This window comes from Nicotiana sylvestris, chromosome 5 (genome assembly GCF_000393655.2).
Source record: "Nicotiana sylvestris chromosome 5, ASM39365v2, whole genome shotgun sequence".
In the NCBI taxonomy this organism is placed as follows: domain Eukaryota; kingdom Viridiplantae; phylum Streptophyta; class Magnoliopsida; order Solanales; family Solanaceae; genus Nicotiana; species Nicotiana sylvestris.
The window spans coordinates 126342423-126364466 of NC_091061.1; the positions used below are offsets into that span (position 1 = coordinate 126342423).

General features: G+C 36.5%; 2 protein-coding genes across 3 annotated transcripts; one reads left to right on the plus strand and one right to left on the minus strand.

Annotated features, from left to right (window-relative positions):
• Nucleotides 1–2410: 2410 nt before the first annotated feature.
• LOC104215720 (calmodulin-binding transcription activator 3-like) lies at nucleotides 2411–14613 on the plus strand. Of its 2 annotated transcripts, none has more exons than XM_009765580.2 (13): nucleotides 2411–2789; nucleotides 3284–3403; nucleotides 5487–5602; nucleotides 5793–5881; nucleotides 7121–7163; nucleotides 7688–7895; nucleotides 8052–8165; nucleotides 8298–8602; nucleotides 10793–11356; nucleotides 11506–12194; nucleotides 12492–13074; nucleotides 13200–13526; nucleotides 14356–14613. In XM_009765580.2, the coding sequence occupies exons 1-13, from the start codon at nucleotides 2750–2752 to the stop codon at nucleotides 14467–14469; spliced, it is 3312 nt and encodes a 1103-aa protein (XP_009763882.1). In that variant the 5' UTR covers nucleotides 2411–2749; the 3' UTR covers nucleotides 14470–14613. The 2 variants fall into 2 exon arrangements, with proteins under 2 accessions (XP_009763882.1, XP_009763883.1); XM_009765581.2 differs by having other exon boundaries at nucleotides 2412–2789; nucleotides 8301–8602.
• Nucleotides 14614–15489: 876 nt separating this feature from the next.
• LOC104215721 (probable mitochondrial adenine nucleotide transporter BTL3) lies at nucleotides 15490–21768 on the minus strand. The gene is made up of 4 exons (XM_009765582.2): nucleotides 20956–21768; nucleotides 18970–19273; nucleotides 16804–17271; nucleotides 15490–15919 (listed from the first exon to the last, which is right to left on the minus strand). The coding sequence occupies exons 1-4, from the start codon at nucleotides 21405–21407 to the stop codon at nucleotides 15851–15853; spliced, it is 1293 nt and encodes a 430-aa protein (XP_009763884.1). The 5' UTR covers nucleotides 21408–21768; the 3' UTR covers nucleotides 15490–15850.
• Between the last annotated feature and the right edge of the window lie 276 nt (nucleotides 21769–22044).

Here is a 22044-nt window from a genome sequence, read left to right on the forward strand (position 1 = left end):
TTGTCATTCGTCGTAAAAAGTAATGGATGATTGTGGCTTAGTTTCTCCGGCAAAGTATCATTGGCAGCCATGGCCTTCGAACAAAAAAAATGGTGAATTTCTGGTGAAATTGAGCAATTATTCCTCAATCTCCCATAGCTCTGATACGATGTCAAAATGTGAGCTGAAGATGAAGAATTGCAGCAATGGTTGTCGAGGAAGACAAGTTCTCAGTGTAGGAAATGGAGGTTATTAGAGAATGAGCTCAAATGAAATTGCTTGCTTCATTTCATATCTGTACAATCCATATATACAAGATTGAATTCAACCGACTTACCTATGACAGCTAATCTAACTAACTAACTAACTGATTTCTTAACACATAATTAACACTACTTCTAACTGCAGTTAATTCTACTGACTCTAACTATAGTTAACTCCTAGACTTATTAAGTAACTCCACTCTCAACATTAACCATTTCTCTAAATTATAATATATTGTTTACTTTTTTGTTTGTCATCTCATCGAGTAATTTTTTTAGAGATACATCATGAATAACTACTGTATATGATGTGAATTATTACTTTTTTTCCGTCTAAACTATGTTGCGGTACAGAAAAGATAACTCTCTTTATACTAAGCTCATACAAAAAGAGTGTCTGTTATCCCACAATTATTCAAATAATACTACTCGTTCTCATTTTTTTTTCGGCAAAAGAAAAAACCAAATAAGGACAGTTAAATAAGTAAAGAAAAATTCAAAATATAGTGCACTACAGCAAGACCTGAGGTCAAGTCAACCACTTCAAAATAAACACTTCCAATTCTATAACACGGTTTGGAATGATGAGATGAGGGTATATGGGTGTGACTTATTTCCTAGGTTTGACTTATTTCTAATTTTCTCGACTTCTCTACTCAATTGGCTAACAAGCTTTTACATATATAAGATGCACGACAAGAATTTCAGTAGATTCAAATTAATAGGTAAATTTATGTAAGAAATGAGATAATTCAGCAGCGCACGTGACATGAGTCATTTCCTTAAATCTTCTAATTTCAAAATGATTCCTTATCAAATTTGAGACTTCTTTGATCATGGACTAATAAACAAAGAGTGTAGTAATTTTATTATAACTTCTAGCATAAGTAGTTACATGCGCCAAATAATCACTTACTGTCTTTGATTAGGACTATATAAAATTATTTACAAATGATAGAACACCTCAATAATAATTAATAGCTTAAGATAATCTTAATTCAATGTGAGGTAACCTGCTTATTGTGCAATAACTCACAAATTACATGGGAGATATAAATTGCACTAGGCAAACTAAGATGTAAAACGCGCTAGGCAAGTCCGGTGCAACGAGCTCTAATTGAAGAGGCCTCTGGTGAGGGAAATCGATCTTCAGGGGCGGCTCAAAAAAATTGGTGCCTAAAGCCGAACGTTAAGAAAAGGCCCAAAATTTATTTAATAAAGTTGTATACATATATGATTTATTTTCTTTTTTTTTTGTTTTGTAATAACAGTTTTATGGACCGTCTTGTACATATTTTGTCCCTTCACTCGGTTACCTGCTAGCTTCTACCATGGAAGATATCTAATAACCCTACTCACCAAGGTTTCAGATTTTTTTAATAAGAAATATCCGCGGTTAAGAAAATATGTTTATAAGTTCCTAGCATCTAATGATCGTGATTTTGTACTACTAAAGGAGATTTTTAAAATAATTTTACCCATTTGAAATAGTTCAAATTTATTTGAATTTAAAAAAATGACTTTATCTACTCTTTCTCTACCCCTCCGGGTAGGGGTAAGGTCTGCATACACTCTACCCTCTTCAGACCCACTGGTGGGATTCTACTGGGTCGTTGTTGTTGTTGTTGACTTTATCTACTCTTTATAAGAAATAATTTATTTTGAAAAATATTACAAGAGATTTTGCTTTTATTTTTTTTTATTATCAATATCATCATCAAACTGTTATTTTGCTATAATGTATGTTTATTATGAAATTCAAATATTTATTTAAATAATTTTTTTTTTCTAAATAACTTCTATATCCAAAAAGAAAAAAATAGTATCTTTTTTATAATAAATATTATTTAATAATATAAATTTAACTAACAATGATAAATTGGGGCTTTCATTTTGGGAGTGACTTCCCTTAGGCCAGCACTGTCGATCTCAGGTGTTCTGTATGGGAAATCACTCACCTAAGAAACTCAGTTAACTTTTACGATAATGTACTATTTTTATAACACAAGATTATATATATGGAATATGAGTTAGTTACACCGCCCGCTAAATTCCCGCAGGAAAAAAGTTTTCAGTAAGAAGTAGAATATACATATATTATTACGTATTTACGTTCCAAAAATCACGTTAAACATTGACCCAATTCTTATGAGTACTACCTGTCTGAACTCAAAACTCTATTCCATTTCGGCGGCCCCTTTTGCTCCAATACCCCAACCCCTTCAAACACCCCCCGGGTGGTTGGGGGGGGGGGGCACTTTCCATTAACCACTTTTCTCCGTTGTTTCCTATTTTCTCTTTCAATCAACTCTTTAACCCATCTGCAGTTACTCTCTTTCTTTCTTTTTGACCAAACCCCAGTTCAGCTTGAGACTCTTTTCTTTGATTAATAGTGATTTCTTTTACCAACCCCAGTTCTTGAAAATCTTTTCTTTGATTAATTCAATTGCTGGTTCAAGATTTTTACTAGTGTTTAGATCGGAGCTAGTTCCTTTGTGTATGTGTTGATGGCTGACAGTAGGCGTTATGGTCTTAATGCTCAACTAGGTCAGTTCCTTTAGCTCCTTTTTTTGGGGTTAAATTTCTCTTTGCCTTAAAGATTCATTAAATCGTTTTTTATTTTGTTCATATTAATTTCTTTGCATATCAAGTTCTTGATTTGCTATAGGGCTTTGGTTCACTAGAATCCAAGAATCGTACCTTGTGAAACATTTGATTGAAAGAACTTTAGTTGTCTAATCTTGGTATTTTTTTTACCCAAAAACAATTAATTTGGTCACTCTTGTAACATGGAATCACTCAAAAGAGTAACCTATGATTAAAAAGTTACTTCAGAGCAAGGAATACCGGTGAAGTGATCCAATATTGATTAGAAAGTCACTCTAATCAGATGCATAATGGCTTTTCTTTGAGCATGTTTAACATAATTTTCTGCATTAGTTTGTCTAGCATACTGTTTGGCTTTTAAGTGTATCTCCTGTGACTGGAGGATTGGTTGGTCTTGGTTCACGTATGTTGAGAAAGTTTGTGGTTGAATGCAGATATTGATCAGATACTTTTAGAAGCACAACATAGATGGCTACGCCCTGCTGAAATTTGCGAAATTCTTAAAAACTATCAGAAGTTCCGGATTGCTCCAGAGCCTCCAAATAGGCCTCCAAGTATGATCATTAGCTGAATATCTTTTTTCTCTTAAAATGTGATCGGTGTAGTTTCTGAATAGAGTTTTTCTTTTCTCTTGCTACACGCTCTCTCTTGATGGTGCATTATCCAGTCTGCTATGTGCTATCTATATCTATGTGTATGTGTCTGGGAGGAAATGTAGTTATGTCACATATGCATGTCTCTGCGTGTACCTGGGGAGACATGCTCAACTTTTTTCTCCTCTAGTTCACTCTTCCTCCTTCCTACTCTCAGATAGAGGCTATTTGTTAAAAGTATGTTTAAAATACTTGTCGACATCATTTTTAGCTCCATTTACTAGATTCCAATGTGTAGTCTTTTTATGCATAGTGTTTTCTGTGTATAGCTTTATTTCACTCATGTGTTGCCCCCTTATTTAGACCTCTGGTTAGATGCTTTACGACTTGTTTTATCTAATTAGTTTTCTTCAGATCACGCTCGGTAAAAAGGACATGTTCCTCTGCCATAAAGCCTAAACTCAACGCCCTTCTACCTCCTTGTCTAGTAATTGTTGCTGCCAAACGCACACGCAAGTATACGCGGTCGACCAGTAATAAAATAGTGAATAGAGTATCGTTCCCACGAAGACTCGTTGTCAACTATTCACTAGATTAAAGGATCCTAATTATCGAACAAGAATTAAAACCAAAAGAGCTTGAATCCAAACAAACTAGAACAAAAAAAGAAAAAAGAAAATAAAGAATGAACTCTAGACAAAAGAATAGCAGATTCTTATGTTATCAATGTGATGAAAACAATCTAGGATTATGGATTATCTAACAATCCTATCATATTCTTCAACTGATTTAACTTCTCAATCTATCTAGTTTATTAATCTCCGATGTCCTACTCGCCTATTCAAGTCAAGCTTGCGCCTATGTTCCTATGAAATTAGAGTTAACAAGAACACCTTTGTAATTCCTGTATAATGACTAAGCAAGACTGTTATGGTATATCCCTATCCTAATTGCGAAATAATTCACTGAGGCCGGGTTCAGAAACTTGCTCTACTCAATCCTATGTGCAATTTGGAATTTCCTCCCCCGAGTGAAGTTTAGCTCCACATAGACATGGTAGCCAAACGACAAATCATCCCAAGAAACATAAAACTTTGGGGTTTGGCAGAAGAAAAGATGAACTTGAAGCTCCACGGCCGTTCTTACCCTCCCTCGGTCAAAAGTTGTGTAAAAATCGAGTTTAGGGTGTATTTATAGGTGTAGAAGACGTTTTGGTCCAATCTCAACTCGAATTGGAAAACCTGGAGCGCACATCTTCTGTGCCCGCAACGCGAGAACCTTGACGTTCACCTCCAGGCTTCTTTTGAGCAGGTCTGGCGATGGGGCTCACGATGGCTTCGCTTCACTGGATTGCAGGATCTCTCAACACATTTGGAGGCCAGGCCTGCTCGTGAGGCGAGCCAGGCTGACGTCTCCTTTTCAGCTTATTTTCTCTTATGCCTTCAACTCCTATTTGTGCCGAAAAACTGCCTTTTTATGTCGCTTTAATCCAAAATCATTCCTACACATATAAAGCACGTAATGAGATCAAAATACACCAATAATTGTTTAAACCACAACAAATATTCACAAGATATGAGGCAGAAATGCACTAAATATATGAACTTTTAGCCGAATATCAGTAACTCATGGGCCTGCCAGTTGGTTTTAAGACTGTTATTTTGTCTTACGTATGTGTAAGTACCGTCATCCTATGTAATCAAGATTATGCTCTACGTACTCTTTTCCTTGCTTTTAGGACTTCTTGAGTCTATTTACTGGATGGTGGGTAATGTTTGGAAGCTGCTAAGCCTAAATCTGATGTGATGATCTGTAATTATCAGGATTAATCTGCTTGAGAACCACCTATTAATTAACTGATGGCATGATAGTGATAAATAAGTTTACATTTCTTCATTAAACTTGTTTTCGCAGTTTCTTCACCAGCTCGTATATAGCATTTTTATGTTTGTAGAGCTTTCGAGAATATGTAGCTATTCCTGGAATCCACAGCGTTTTTATTGTATTTTTACACCTTTTAAATTGACTTGTATGGCCCTTCCAGGTGGTTCACTGTTTCTTTTTGATCGGAAGGTTTTGCGGTATTTTCGCAAAGATGGCCATAGCTGGAGAAAGAAAAAAGATGGGAAGACTGTGAAGGAGGCTCACGAGAGGCTCAAGGTAAAACTGATGGGAACCTTATGATTGTGCAGAAGCCTATTAAATTTATGTCCTTGATTTGAAAATGTTAGTTTGGGATTGAGGCATACTTGTTGTACTTAATTCGAATTTTAGACATTCATGGAATTATCATTCTATGAGGGCTTTGTTCTTGTATTAGGAAGCTGATCAGAAATTAATGTTCTTACAGGCTGGAAGCATTGATGTATTGCACTGCTACTACGCCCATGGAGAAGAGAATGAGAATTTCCAAAGACGCAGCTATTGGATGCTCGAAGAGTAAGTGAAAAGATATAATATTAGTTTTAGCACACAGATATGCTATTATAGGTGTATTGCTCTAACCTTGGAGCTGAAAGTCAATCCAGACTTTTATTCATGTCGAACAATTAGTTAGACATCTTTAATTAACATTTACATGCTAATTGAAAGTTAGGTTGGTAGGAGTTTAGCTTGTTCATCCCTATAATAATAGGAATACTGTTATGGCACTGTAAAATTATTTGTTATTATGCTTGATGGGTGTTACTTCTATATGATATTTAGCTTACCTTTTTGCTTTCGATATTTTGCATGATCTAGGTGATTAGATGCTTTAGAATGTTGAGGGGTCATTATTCCTTCTAAAGGTTGACACATGATGGATGATTAATCTATTAAAGGGTATTTTGTGCACACTTTGCATCTAAGATCAAATAATCATATCGTTGTTGAATAGCATGTACTCCTTATTGAAAAGTTCAAAACGCTAGAGAGGGACACGTTTATTTGTATATTTTTAAGTCCTGTCACAAATGTTTTTATTAATGGATGGTGGTGAGACTCAATCCAGGATTTTTGCTTGCTCTAATGCCATGTTCAATAGTATGAACTTTCTCGTCTGAAAGCTTAAATGGTTAGATAGGGGACACTGATTAATTTATTTTAAGTATTTATATCTTGTGTATTTTCTTAAATCATAAATAGCATGGGCTAGCTAGAAGGGTGTTACGATTCCATTAAAAATTCTGTCTCATAAATGACACAGTATAACTTGATCAATTCATTCAAGGATGTTTTATGCACATTTTGCGTCTTTGTACTACTAATTCTCCTGTTATATATTGTTTTGAATCTTGAATAGCATGGACTAAAATGCTATCTTGTCTACAAAGTTAGTTATCGAGCTCTTCTACTTGAATAAATAAGCTAAAACTGTCAAAAGAATCTGCAATTAAGTTTACTGTTGTGCGGCAAAGTCCTGGAGCGTGCGCACACACACTTTTTCTTCTCTCCTTGTTTCCTTTCTAATTCTATATTTATGTCCTTCTTATGAAATCCTACCCCCCTCCCCAAGAATGTTTTTGGGGTCCATAATATACGATAAAAGTGTCTCACTGCTGTCGCTGTCAACCAACGTGCCTAGAAGTTTAGTTTTGGTTCGCACATCACTCACTTCAATTTCTAACCATCATTGTTTCTTCTAACCATTGCTTAGCATCCTCATTCTTTATTTTTTCTCCGGGAACACTTATGCAGGGAAATGTCACATATTGTTCTTGTCCACTACAGGGAAGTAAAGGTATATGCTTGCCATCCTCTACCTCTTTTCCATTTTGCTTCTTTTCTTTGACTTTTTTGTTCTTTCTTCAGCAGTTGGTATAATAGTCAACTTACAGCTGAGAAGTGGTTATATTTCCTTTTCCTCAGTTGCCCAAGGCAGCATAGTATAGAAGAAATTCGTATGAGATGATTCAAGGGCACAATATCAAATATAATAATGAAATAAATAAAGTTGCTACAAAATGATTTGCATTGTAAGGAGACTCTGTCATGTTCAAACAATGTTTGGAACCAGCTGGTGCATATCTATTCATGATGTTAGTAATGCATCTTAACATCAGAGTTGTTTACTGCTTGTAATTGAAATGTGTTCAGAAGTTCCTAACCTTTATTTGAGAGATTCATCATGACCTCAGTAAAGTACCGCGAGTCTTTGTTGGTCCAACATTTTATCTTAAGAAAGTGAAACTGAATTCATCATTAAAATAAATTTCCTCATTTTCTGTTAATAGATTTGATCGTCATGTTCTTTTCCTTCTGCAGGGTAACAGGACAAATTTTAGCCGTACCAGAGAACCTCAAGAAGCTACTCCTCGTTTTCAAGAAACTGATGAAGATGTACACAGCTCTGAGGTGGACAGTTCTGCATCTACAAAATTTTATCCAAATGGTTACCAAGTGAACTCACAAGTCACTGACGCGACCAGCCTTAGCAGTGCGCAGGCCTCAGAATATGAGGATGCTGAATCAGGTAATTTTTTTAATCGCATGTTTCTGTATCAGGCTTCAGAATAAACTGTTCTGGTACAGTGGGAGATATTTTAGGCTTGTCATCTATGGATTGCGCTTTCCATTTCTTTAAGAATTTTTTTTAATTAATTTTCGTTTGGAACCACAAACTCACCAGCGTACAATCAACATCCAACTTCTGGATTTCACTCATTCCTTGATGCTCAGCCAAGTATGATGCAGAAAGCTGGAGAGAGCCTTCCTGTACCTTATCATCCGATTCCCTTCTCAAGTAATTGATTCTTGTCATCCTATTTTCATTTGTTATTGGCATTTGTTGCTTCTCTTAAAAATGCTTTCCAAATAGTTCAGTGCTTATATCAATGTGGTGTGACAAATCCGAAAACCTTGTTTGTTTATTTAGCAGATGATCATCAAGTACAGTTTGCAGGAAGTTCTGATATGGATTTCTTCTCGAGCGCACCAGGAAATAAGAGTAGAAATACAGCAAATACATATATACCCAGCAGGAACCTTGACTTCCCATCATGGGAGACAATTTCAGTTAATAATCCTGCTGCATATCAGTCTTACCATTTTCAGCCTTCTAGCCAGTCAGGTGCAAATAATATGACACATGAACAAGGAAGCACTACAATGGGTCAAGTATTCTTAAATGACTTCAAAAAACAGGGTCAGAACCGCATTGACAGCTTGGGAGACTGGCAGGTGAATAATGCTAAAGGAGTTCACTTGTGCATCATTATTTTGTAATAAATTTTGCCTTTCAATTTCATGCACATTGCATAGTTATATCTTTGAGAGAGAGGATGAAAACTAGCCCCTGCATGCATATTCTAAAGCTTTCCTTGCAATTATCATGTAGTCCGTCATCACAAGTACTGCTTTAGTCTGCATAACTAATTAAAAACATGGTTAATACTACATGACCAGATGCTCTGGATATTTAATATCCATGACTTAATATAGGACTGATAAAGGCGAGCAGGAGCAATAGGAGCATGCCAATTTATTATCTCTGGACCTTGTTTCTTTTGACGGCATTCAGCGAAAAAACCTTCTAGCAGTCATACAGAACTCTAAGGGCCTGTTGGACATAAATACTTGTTTGGCCTTAAATATTTGCAAATACCGACTTTTAATATATGAACTTCAAGTGAGATATTGAAATAGGGGTTCGAGGTGTATTTCAAGTAAAATATTGGTTTTCACTCACAAATTTTTGACCCTTTTCCCAAGTAAAGTTCATGTCCAGACATAACGTCAGCTTCCACAAACTATTTTCCCGGCTTCAACTTAAAGAACACCTTTTTTTTCCCAACTTCAACTCAAATATTGTCCAAATGCCAGTAAGGGAACCGGGGCCTTGCCATCCTTCATTTGCGGTAAGGTTCCGGCTTTATCTGTCGACAGCTGAATGTTTCGATCGTTTGATTCATGATCACATCTGCAAACTTATCCCGTGGGCTTTAGCGGAGATTTTTCATCTCTCTTTTGAAAGAAATTTGAAAGCATCATAAAATCCTTATTGTGTATGTCTTATGGTTCCATTCAATGTCCTATTTACAAGTGGAAACATAAAGGTAGCGGGTATATCGCCTTCAATCAATCAATCAATTGCACCTCAATCCCAAACTAGTTGGGGAAGGCCACATAATTCCTTTAGATCATTTCTACTCAATTTAAGCCCATCTCAATTTAATATTAAGGATTATCTGAATCTGTGACTTATCTCTTTGTGTGTATGTGTGTGTGTGTATATAGAGAGAGGACAAAAGAAGAAGAAAAGGTGATAAATACTGCACTGACAGACGTAAATTATTGAGCTTTGCTTGGGCAATAAAATGCAAGCTGTTTTTTGATAAAGTTACCGCTAAAGGTATTAAGTTTGTTTCACTAGAGAATTAGTTATTTTTTTCTAGAAGAGAGCTTTCTATTGCATTTAAACTTCAATCATTTGTGGTGCTCACGACCTCACGTCACTTCCGCTTCCAAACTCTTGTGAACTTTACTATCTTGATGTAGTGGAAAGCAGTTCTTATAACTTGTCGGTGATTTTGTAAGGATTTGTATCAATTAGTCTCCTAAGTTGAAGTCAATGCTAGCCATCGTGCGTCTTGTGGAAAGAAAGAAGTAAGCTCTTATTCTTAGTTTTTGGTGCACCCTGGAGCTTCCTGTCTATATAGAATGTGGGGCGGCAATTGTACAAAACATATTATTGATAGGTTCTCTACGTTTTGCTATACGTCATGTATACAAGAGTTTTTCCCACATTAATAGAATTATTAACTTTATAAAAAGAAGTTGAGCCGCCCATTTGGGGTCTTCTCTCTGATTCTCGAGTCTGACAGATGTTGAATATAGTAGATTTTGGAAGTTAGGCGCACGATTTCTACAAGAAAGACATCATAGGGGAAGAGGGATGACACATGTTGTGCCATAATTGGTGTGTGTCATGCACTTCCCAGGAGGAAGTGGTCTTGGGCTATTCATGGGGATTTTAGACATGGACTTACAAGTTAATATGTGTAATAAGTTGCCTGCAAAGAAAAGGTGCATAAAAGGAATTTTTGTGCAAGTTGGAGGAGGAAAGTACATATTAAGCCGCTTGCTTTTGCAAATGTTGATTTTTTCAGGAAAATCTGCAAACTAAGCACATGCTTTTGGAAGGCTTTTCTTTGCCGCAATAATTTTCTCTGTCAAGTGCTTTGAGAATCTCTTAGTTATTTGATGTAATTGTTTTTAGCATAAATTCATTGATTTTCAGCACTATGATAAATTTGTGATGACTGATATTTAAAATCAATAGCACATTTATTTCCTGTTTGCATGTAGACTAAGTACAGTGATGTTGTCTAGGTTTTCTTATTAACTGAAGTTGTCAACTTTGAGATGCAGACTTCTGAAGGTGATGCTGCATTTATATCCAAGTGGTCCATGGATCAGAAGTTGAATCCGAATTTGGCATCTGATCATACCATCAGGTCTAGTGCTGCATATAATGTAGAACTTCACAATTCCTTGGAAGCTTCCCATATACTTCCTTCCCACCAAGATAAACATCCAATGCAGAATGAACTTCCATCACAACTTTCAGATGCAAATGTTGGAGGCTCTCTAAATGCTGAATTAGATCACAATCTAAGCATAGGGGTCAGAACCGATCATTCATCTTTAAAACAACCTTTGTTAGATGGCGTCTTGAGAGAAGGTTTAAAGAAGCTTGATAGCTTTGACCGGTGGATGAGTAAGGAACTTGAAGATGTAAGTGAGCCACATATGCAATCCAATTCTAGTTCCTATTGGGATAATGTCGGAGATGACGATGGAGTTGATAATTCCACAATTGCTTCGCAAGTGCAGTTAGACACCTACATGCTAAGTCCTTCACTCTCCCAAGATCAGTTCTTTAGCATTATTGATTTCTCACCAAGCTGGGCATTTGCTGGGTCAGAAATTAAGGTGAACTTTTATATCTATCATGCATTCCACATGGAAGCCAGGGTTCTGTTTAAGATTTTTAATGTCTCACCTCGTTTTTTATTGCTCTAAAATAATCTGAAGTCTTCCATTCATGTATGGGTGATAACTCTTTGTTGTTTTGTTAACAGGTTCTCATCACCGGGAAGTTTTTGAAATCCCAGCCAGAAGTGGAGAAGTGGGCATGCATGTTTGGTGAGTTGGAAGTTCCAGCAGAAGTAATAGCTGATGGTGTTCTACGCTGCCATACACCTAATCAAAAGGTGGGAAGAGTTCCATTTTATATAACATGTTCCAATAGGTTGGCATGTAGTGAAGTAAGAGAATTTGAATTTAGGGTCAGTGAGAGCCAAGATGTTGATGTTGCAAATAGTTGCAGCTCCAGTGAAAGTCTTCTTCATATGAGATTCGGAAAATTATTATCTTTGGAATCCACTGTTTCCCTAAGTTCTCCGCCTCGCAGCGAGGATGATGTTTCCAATGTGTGCAGTAAAATCAATTCATTGCTAAAAGAGGATGACAATGAGTGGGAAGAAATGTTGAACCTTACTTATGAGAACAACTTTATGGCGGAGAAGGTAAAAGACCAGCTCCTACAAAAGCTTCTAAAAGAGAAGTTACGTGTTTGGCTCCTCCAAAAGGTTGCTGAAGGCGGGAAAGGCCCTAACGTACTGGACGAGGGTGGTCAAGGAGTCCTACATTTTGCGGCAGCTCTTGGTTATGACTGGGCTATACCACCTACTATAGCTGCAGGTGTAAGCGTCAATTTCCGAGATGTGAATGGATGGACTGCACTCCATTGGGCAGCATCTTATGGAAGGTAATTTGTCAGAGTTTTGTCCCTTTTTATCATCAACTGTCTTGTGATACATTTTCTAGTTTTGCCTTTTCATGTACTTTTGTGGTGGCTTTCACCAACTTTAATGGACACAAGGATATTAGAACTTGCCAATAGTTGAATTCTGTGCTCTTCAATTTTAGTGGATTCAAATATTTTTGACAAATAGGATGATGAGATGGCTTTCATCAAATGTTACTCGAATACTGATTAGCTCCCTCCTTTTTCTTTCTTTTTCTTTTTAACTATTTGATGTATCTTGAAAATTTGCAATGTCAGAGAGCGGACAGTGGGTTTCCTCATCATCTCCTTAGGTGCAGCTCCTGGAGCATTGACAGATCCTACTCCTAAACATCCTTCAGGAAGAACACCTGCTGACTTAGCTTCTAGCAATGGACATAAAGGAATTGCTGGTTATTTAGCAGAGTCATCCTTAAGCTCCCACCTTTCTTCTCTCGAGTTGAAGGAAATGAAGCAGGGTGAGACTGTGCAACCCTTTGGAGAGGCTGTTCAAACAGTTTCTGAACGGTCAGCTACACCAGCTTGGGATGGTGACTGGCCACATGGAGTCTCATTGAAGGATTCTCTAGCTGCTGTTCGTAATGCAACTCAAGCAGCCGCTCGTATTCACCAAGTCTTCAGGGTGCAGTCGTTCCAGAGGAAGCAGCTAAAAGAACACGGTGGCAGTGAATTTGGACTATCAGATGAGCATGCTCTCTCTCTTCTTGCTTTGAAGACAAACAAGGCTGGTCAACATGATGAGCCGGTACACACTGCTGCGGTGCGTATACAAAATAAATTTCGCAGTTGGAAGGGAAGAAGAGACTATCTTCTAATCCGCCAACGAATTATTAAAATTCAGGTATGGTACTTACTTTTTGAACCTTTATGCATGCATAATGCATCATTTTGCTAAATAATTTCTCAACACAACTTTGTCTTGTCATTTTTTCTTAGCCATATTCTTTTTTCTTTGGTTGTTGAAAGGCTCATGTAAGAGGACACCAGGTAAGGAACAAATACAAAAACATAATATGGTCTGTGGGGATCTTAGAGAAGGTAATTTTGCGATGGAGGCGGAAAGGAAGTGGATTGCGTGGGTTTAAACCAGAAGCAACACTTACTGAAGGAAGCAACATGCAAGATCGACCAGTGCAGGAGGATGACTATGATTTTTTAAAAGAAGGCAGAAAGCAAACTGAGCAAAGGTTGCAGAAGGCTCTGGCAAGGGTAAAGTCGATGGTTCAATATCCTGAGGCCAGGGATCAATATCGGAGGCTGCTGAATGTTGTGTCCGACATGAAGGACACCACGGTAAGACTTGTTAGATTTCTGATGCCATACAAACGACATATGTTGATCCTGAAAATGCATTTCATTGTTTGGTGCAGTAATTACTTATCCAAATAAAAAAAAAAATTTAATCATTTGCAATATTTCTTTACCAAAAAAAAATAAAAAGAAATCATCATTTGGTGCTTTTGATAAAGAGAGTGTAGCTGTATGTAAAATCTTCTTTTTTCATTAAGCTTCTAATTTATTTTTTAATTGTGAAGTTTAGTATCCATTTTAGATGCAATGGGTATTTCGACTTTACTTCTTCTGAGATCTTTGATCTATAATTAAGAAGTGAAATGGAGTTCTTTAATTACCTTATTTTGAAATGTAAATTTCTTCTTTGCTTTCACTCTTGGCGCCAATCATATGCAAAACTAATATCCTTTTTAGTAACAATAATATATCAACTAGCCCTTTTTCATGATCTTCCCACCCTGCATGGGTGAGAGAAGATCTTTTTTTTTTTTTGGGGGGGGGGGGGGAATGGTTTCTTCGTGAAATGAAGAACATGGCCATGCATACCCTTGATAGGTGGTCAAGGTTTTATAGATGTTTCATGATATTTTTATCAACCAATTCTAATTTGCACATCCAGCATCGTCAACTTTCTTAGCATGGCTTTACCAGGTATAATTGGCAATTCACTTGGTGAGTTTGACAGTACTATTCAATACTCAAGTTCCTTTCAGTGTGAAACTTTCCTATTAGTAGCTGGATTTCAGGCTTGCTTTTTTCAATGTGAAAGGAGTTTTTATGGAAGCAAGACACCAAATTTGACATGGTCATCTCTCTCTTTGTCATGCAGACTACGAGCGATGGTGCACCAAGCAACTCGGGGGAAGCAGCTGATTTCGGTGACGATTTGATCGATCTTGATGATCTATTGGACGACGACACTTTTATGTCTACGGCACCTTGAATTCTGTATTGATAATATACCATGTGTGAATTAGCATTTGTTACATGGCTATTAGAGTTGTAAATAGGCTGCACTAACTAGTTTGTAAATCTGAAACCAGAGTGACAAAGGTATTTGAGATTTAAAGGTAGTGCAGATTGTCAAGTTCTATCCTCCCCCCCCCCCCCCCCCCCACTCTCTCTATTCTTCAAATCCGATATGTTTGAAGTTACCTTTTCGTTTTACATTGACAGTTGTCTTCTAGTGCTAGTACTATTTATGTTATTTTCTTTTAAATCTGGAACCATTTCTTGTATGCCTGATTGAAAAAGGAATTAAATGTTCATTATCTCCATAGCTTGATTTCTCAAACCTAGGATGCGAACCTTAGTGTTTAGAGGGTGAAAAGTCAGAAAAAGAATTCACCCATTTTTTTTTATTTTTTTTTGTTAAAATCTTTGGAAAGATTATTTTGGTTTAAAAGTGCTTCCAGAGGCACTCCCCCTCCCCCAAAAGAACGTTTAATGACACCCCAACAGATGATTAGATTATTCAGACAATAAAAATGTACGAATTCATTCCACGAAGATATTTTATGAAATATTAACGAAATGCCAAGGGCTATATAGCCCAAACATATCGAAACTCTGGTCGAAAGAGCAGGTTCCCCAGTGTTGTTTGTTTAAACGTTTCATATAGCTTGTTAGTCCCTTTTCCTCCCAACTCTTTTCAGTTTTTATGTAATTGTTTTCCACAACGTTATAAATAAACCCAAATGATAATAATAATAATAATAATCTTTGTCCTAGGCCTCTATTATTTATCAGTTTGGTCCCTCAGCCCCTGCTGTTTAGAAAAGTCAAACTTTACCTAGTACAAAGCTTAGCTATTATGACTTCATTTTGGCACTCATCAGGGCCAAGTTACTTGGAACTGCACATCCTAAGAACTCAAAGGTACATCTAGTAGTATTGTCAGTTGGAAAAATATAGACAAGATGGGTGATACTGCTTTTAGCCACAAAATTAAGCTAGTAAATAATTAAGAAGAGGGAAAAAAATAACTTTTCCATAACACGTACAGACTACAGAGATTTTTCGATTTTCAATTCATCAGGCTAATTGAAGCCAACAGACGTTTCATCTAATATAAACTTTCTCATTGCTGGGGATGTGAAGCAAGAAAGATAAAAAGCTTTGCACTGATTCCCCATGAAAAGCTCATAGAACTGGGAAACGTCCGCTACAACTCTTCCTATATATAAGTTGTATTATTAACTACTCTTGTTCAGACTACATAAAAGAGGGCCACAAAGTGGCTTTACGGTTAAATTGCATGCCACTTGTCTGTATCAACTCAGGAGTTATCACCAGGAATGACCTTGAGAAACCCCAATCTGTGTTTATTCCACTTTCAGAACTATCTTCATAAATTCGTAGACGAAATAACTTATTGCAGCTGATGGCAAAACCTGAAGGATTCAAATTTAAACAGGACATGTCAATGTCAATATAGAGTAACATATCTTATTAGTAAGTAAAATAATCAGAACAATGAGACTTGTGCAACAAAACTGTAAAGAAGCCAGACACAAAGTTGTATGCACAATGCTAGTGGACGTATAAAATCAAACAGATTGTAGGCACAATAGTATTTAATACAAAAGAAATACAACATGAACATTAGAATCTAAAGTTAATTATATAAAAAAACTCGACATTCTTTTGATAACCGAGAAATGGTGAGAGCTAATGACGCACGGTTTGGAAGTCGGTGGATAATAGACCCGACCCTCTACCGTTCTCCACCAAAACAGTAGACTTTTGTCCGCAACAGGGTTAGAGCATGTGACATGCGCCTAACTCACACATCACACGCCGCGCTCTTACAGCTAATCTAAAGCCCTGTGGGCATGAAAGATCAATATTTAAAGTGATACAAGGTCCAATTTTCAATTCTCTATATCTAACTCCCTCCTGTAAGAGAAGCCCCGACAACCTGAACAACTGGACTTACCAGGCTCATGGATTATACCTTGAGGCATTGCAAGCACACTTAGTTATTGAAATCACAATGAAGTGAATTTACAAATTATTGAAATCACAATGAAGTGAATTTACACTAAACTGGTAGTAGCTTGACAAATCATCTACCTTTTTGACAAATCTATTTACCTAGTTAATGGTAAAATGCATTTGGATAAATTTTATCACAAAATGTGTATATTTCCACTTTCCACAAGAGAGAACTGGTATAGTTTATTAACTAATCTTCGAGGGCGCTTACAGAAAGACAGTCCTAGATATCTTTTCTGTATGATGGAGCTACAGTCAAGAAAATGCTTCGTTAACATACCTGTAATAAACTGGGAGTCAATCCAGCATAGAGCGCAGGAATACCACCTTGCTCAACTATCCTCAGGCTAGTCGCCAATGCACTCATCTTAGTCGCCCGGACCTGCATCTGAAGCTGTCTCCTCACAACTTCAAAAGGATATGTTGCAGCTTCTGCACAAGCACCAGCAATAGCCCCATATACCAAAGTTCTAACTGTGCCCAACTCCAGTTGATCCAAGGCATTCAACTCTTCACCTTGTTGTTTCATATTTTCTAGTCTTTTCCTCCCTTCTGGTGAGTGCAAATAAGCTGATTTTAAAATATCATAAACTCCATAGAAAACTGCGCCTGAAGGTGCCATGCTTATAATCGAGGGTACTAGGCCCTTGTAAAGAGAGAAAAACCCCTCCGTGTGCATCATATATCGGCATGTACCGATTAAGCCCCCCAAGGCTTCTCCCCCCGGTGCAACCATTACTGTCCTAATCTGAAAATTTGACATTTTCCACAAAAAAGATAAGAAAACATTTTATGATCATTAAAAATTGATAAAACTTGATAAAATTTGTGAATGTACAAAATGAAAAAAGAAAAACTGCAAGAATAAGTATGCAAAAAGAAAGTACATTATAGACATTGAGAAAGAGAAAGGTAGAAGAACATTTACAGCCAAGTGGCACGCTTATCCTATAAAGGGCAGAGCATCAAATGATTGGATTATGTGATTCCTTAAGAATGTTGTCTAGTAATTCAATTGATTGAATTTTTATTATACCAAGATAAACTGAACCGTATTTTGCACTTCTTATAGATTACTTATCAGAAAATGATTCAGACAATCATGCCTATTATTGAAATTTAGTAGAGCTTCAAATCACATTGTCTAGCTTCAGTACTTCCCATATCTCAATCTGAATCAATGATGTATCTGAAACTTTATTCAGCATCACAATCATATTCTAACTTCAAGTTCCCAGATGTCATCCAAGTCAATTGTGCAGAATAATTTCCTGGGCTTGGAAAAAACATTTAATTTAGTTTTTTCCCTTTTGTATAATAATATAGACATGACTCATCTAACAAAATGAGTGCGTTAAATTCAGAATGCAAAATGGTTGGGACAGCTCAGCTTGTAGAGCAGGGAATCCAATATTCCTTATCTCAGCAGCTGAAACTACAATCATATTAACAATAATAGAAGATCACTATTTTATCATAAGGCTTAACATATAAGGCTGCCAGAATTGATTTATTTAAAAAAATAAAATAAATAGAAAGGGCTGATCAAAGTTGCTGAAGACACCAATTAAGAGCAAGTTTTAAGATCAAGTTCCAAGTATACATCGTCAACAATTTTCAACTCAAAGAATAGGTGAACAATCCAAACCAACATGTGGTTCACCTCAACATGGTCAGACATGTTGATTTTCCATAAAAGAAGAATCATGGTCGCACATATAGCAAGCTATGTCTAGCAAAAATTTCCAGAGTTAAGATAAGTTGCATGACTATTAAGGGAAAGGAAGAGGTGGGGACAAACTTTGCATTATGTAAACAACAGATGTGCCGCTTAAAGAAATTAAGTGACAAGGTAAGCATCCTGATAATGTAGCTTATCTTGAACTTGAAGTACTAATGCTAAATTAGCTAAAGAGGGTATCTACAGTGGAAAGCAGTAGAACGATCACCCAAAGTCAGGAATCTAAGCTATCAAAGATCTAGTTGCACCCTTGTATTAGAGCACAAGCTAACTACTGGATTACTATGCCCAGATTACTGCTTTGACCACTTCTTGAGCTAGTAGTTAGGATTTTGTTATTCCTTTATTTTCTCAAATAAATCCCCTTATTCAAGGAGTTTGTTTAGGAAGTAGTTTAGTTCTCCTCTTCTAGAGGAGTTAGTTTAGGAAAGTGGTTATTTCATTCTTGTATTTAAACGCTGCATTGATTCAATAAACAGAATCAGCTTTTGTGTTTTCCCTTGTTCTTATACCTCGGACATACATATAACAGGGCCAAGAAAGTAAGTTTTCTCGTAGTACCAACTTGATAGCTTCCGCTTACACCCCCTCCACTCCCTTTACTAAGCATTGTCATATAAAGATATGTAACCAACTTAGCCTATAAATTGACATGCTTATTACAAGATCAAGAAGCAAAACAGAAAATCCTGAAGTATCACTCACAGTGTCCATAGGTATGCACAGCACAGTGGCTGTAATTCCTGCTGCGGCACCAGCAATAAACCTTTCAATATTAGTTGTCTCCTCGTTACCAGTTATTTTGAGCAGACGATCCCTGTATTTTTCATAAGAGTAGAAGTTGATAGCCTTAAATGGAGCTGTTCGTAGAATATTCACAAAATTCCCCTTCCAAAACCCCTTGATCCCTTGAGTAACTGCAATTGTCTTGATGAGCTCAAATAGATTCTTCTGTTCACCACGAACTATATATTCCAGCTTCAGTCTTTCCAGTGGAGCAACAAAAGTTCTGAAACAAAGCAGTTCAGGAAACTATTACATAGACAAAGTTCATAGAATCCACGAAGAATAAACAAATTTCAGATTACACATACGGTATATAAGGAACATGTTCCATTTCAATGCAACAAGAGTATAAAGCTCCAACATAAGTAATACTAGGGTTTATATTGTACTAGACAATGCAACAAACTACAAACAGCATCTTAAATATGTTAATTGATATTCTCATCCCCAAATACATCAAATTCTTCCCGGATCAGGCATGGATTTATAAAGATTCATTTCCAAAACTAGGGGAAGCAGAACTACACCTAGCTAGAATGGTAAGACTCAGACCTTAATTTCAACTTCTATGTTTAAATTCTACCAGAAATAGGTGGTGGTCTTTTTATCTCTAATAGACTAAAAGCAGAAAATACTTCAAATTTAAACCTTCCAATCTGGGATACTTGGTGGTTTTAGCAGGTTAAGATTTCTTACTTTCTGTATGAATTACTGAAATACACAAAATGATTTCCTCAAAGTCAAGGAAAACGAGAAAAAAGAAGAAGACTTTTAAGTAAAAAGGAGAATAAATTTCCTTTTCTTGATGTGAAATAGACATGGAAACTGGATCAGCCACCCCTTATTAACCATGACAAAGGGTCCCACATATTCATGTATAAAGAAGGGTTAGCAAAGCTTCAACCGCGCACACTCCTTAGTTAACTAGTACTAGTTAATGCTCATATACCAGGTATTGCCTCCCATCACCCACTGAATGACTCAACAGAGAAAAGATTCAACTGGCGCTTTCATACATATGCAATTAAACATTCATCAATTATGTTGGACAACTTCAAAATTCTAGAATCTAATATTTTCTATACTTTTTCAATGTAAATCAAGTGCCTCGATATCCCAACAACACTAAGAATATAGAGCAAACTAAAGAATGTGCATTTCCCAATTTATAAAGCAAATATGCATCCTTCCAACTTAAATGACATAAATTCGCAATCAATGAGTCAAAGCATGTTGAAACCTATTGGTCCTAAGCAATGTGGATATGAATATACAGTTCATCTGTATAGAGGAAAATGAATAGAGAGGATTTGAAAAGCCGACCACCAACTAATTTGGGTTTGAGACCAAGTTGATTGATTGGTTGACACTAACTTTCTTTGTAACTTAAACTTCTACCACACCTTACCACAAAAAGCAATTCAAATTGTTTCATTAGCAATAATACTAACATTATTTTTTTTCATAATTGAGAAATCCACTTTTCCCAATTTCATAGAATACCCTTCTACCCTTCTCCACTTCAATACCAATCTTAGCTCACCAGCCAGGATTCCAACTCGTTCGGGGCACAAGGGCGGATCTATAGTATTGGTATGGGTTCAGGTGAACTCTTTTTCTTTTACTAAAACCATGTACTTGTATTAATAAATCCACTAAATGTATAAGAATATTTAGCTCATAACCCACTATGTTTCTCCAGTTATTATTGTGAATTAACTTGACATCATTGCAGTAACTCATAAACTTCAAATCCTGCATCCACCTCTAGACGGCATACAACACGTCACACATACTATCTTTGCCACATACCAAAGCCTCAATATAACAACAACACTAACTTATTTTAAGGAATGCATAAGAATGAAAAGCAATTCAAATTAATAACATAGCATTCCTCATTACCTAGAGACCATGGCAGCAACAGCTCCAGACCAAAGATGCTTAGTAGTGTTCAATGCACCTCCGCCGTGCACCTTCCCCTTCTCCTCCGCCTTTTCAACTTCCCGATACACTCCAACTTCACTCTCCACCCCATTCTGCCCTAAAATCTCATTAGAATCAGAAAGCGTAATCGACAAAAACCTTCCACCACCTCTCCTAACATTGATTCCGATCCCTCTCCTCCGTGCACGTAACACACGCTCCGAAGAAGAAGAATAACTTTCCGTAGAAATCAACGAAACAAATGATGACGTGGCGGAATCTTCTAGAAGCAACCCAACATCGTTGTTACTACCATCGAAACTAATCGAATTCAAACACAAATCACTACTTCTCAAACTCAAACACCGAACCCCGTTTGATTTCGACTCCGATTGAATCAAATCCTTGAAACAAGTCTCCAAATTACCCATTTTTGAAAAATTCCTCAGAAAAATATAAATAATTTTTTTTTTGATTAATTTTTTTGGGGGAGTTGTATGGAGCAAAATGCTATTTATTGGACATGAGGTTTATTAAAAGAGAATAGATAATGGAATAAAGAATGATGAAGTAGATGCGTATTCCACTGCATTGCTTCCATCGCCCCGCGCATTTTTATTTGCTTTCTCTATTCTCTGTGCTATGGGGTTTTCGAGTCCTTTTTTTGTGGGTTCCTTGTAAGAAAAAAAAATTGGTTAAGACAAGGAAAGAATTGCATACGGCAAACGTTAGTTTCAATTGTTTGACGAATTGACTGAATGAATGTGTACTTTACTTTCTACTTTCTTATATACGTACTAGGTTTTTGGTTGTTTGATGTAACTTCCTATTGTATTTGTTGGCTGGTAGAAAGAAGTGATTTTTTTTTTTTTTTGTACTTCTTCCCCTTCCTTTCCGTGTGCGTCGATTTTGGCATATTATTTTTGTACTTCTTCCCCTTTTTTTTGGGCATACTTTTCTTTATTGTGATTATAATTTCATTTGTATTTGTTCTAAAAAGAACGGATAGCTTTTTAAATTAGGAACAATTTAATTTAAACTATTTATTATATTTTTTTTAGATAAAAA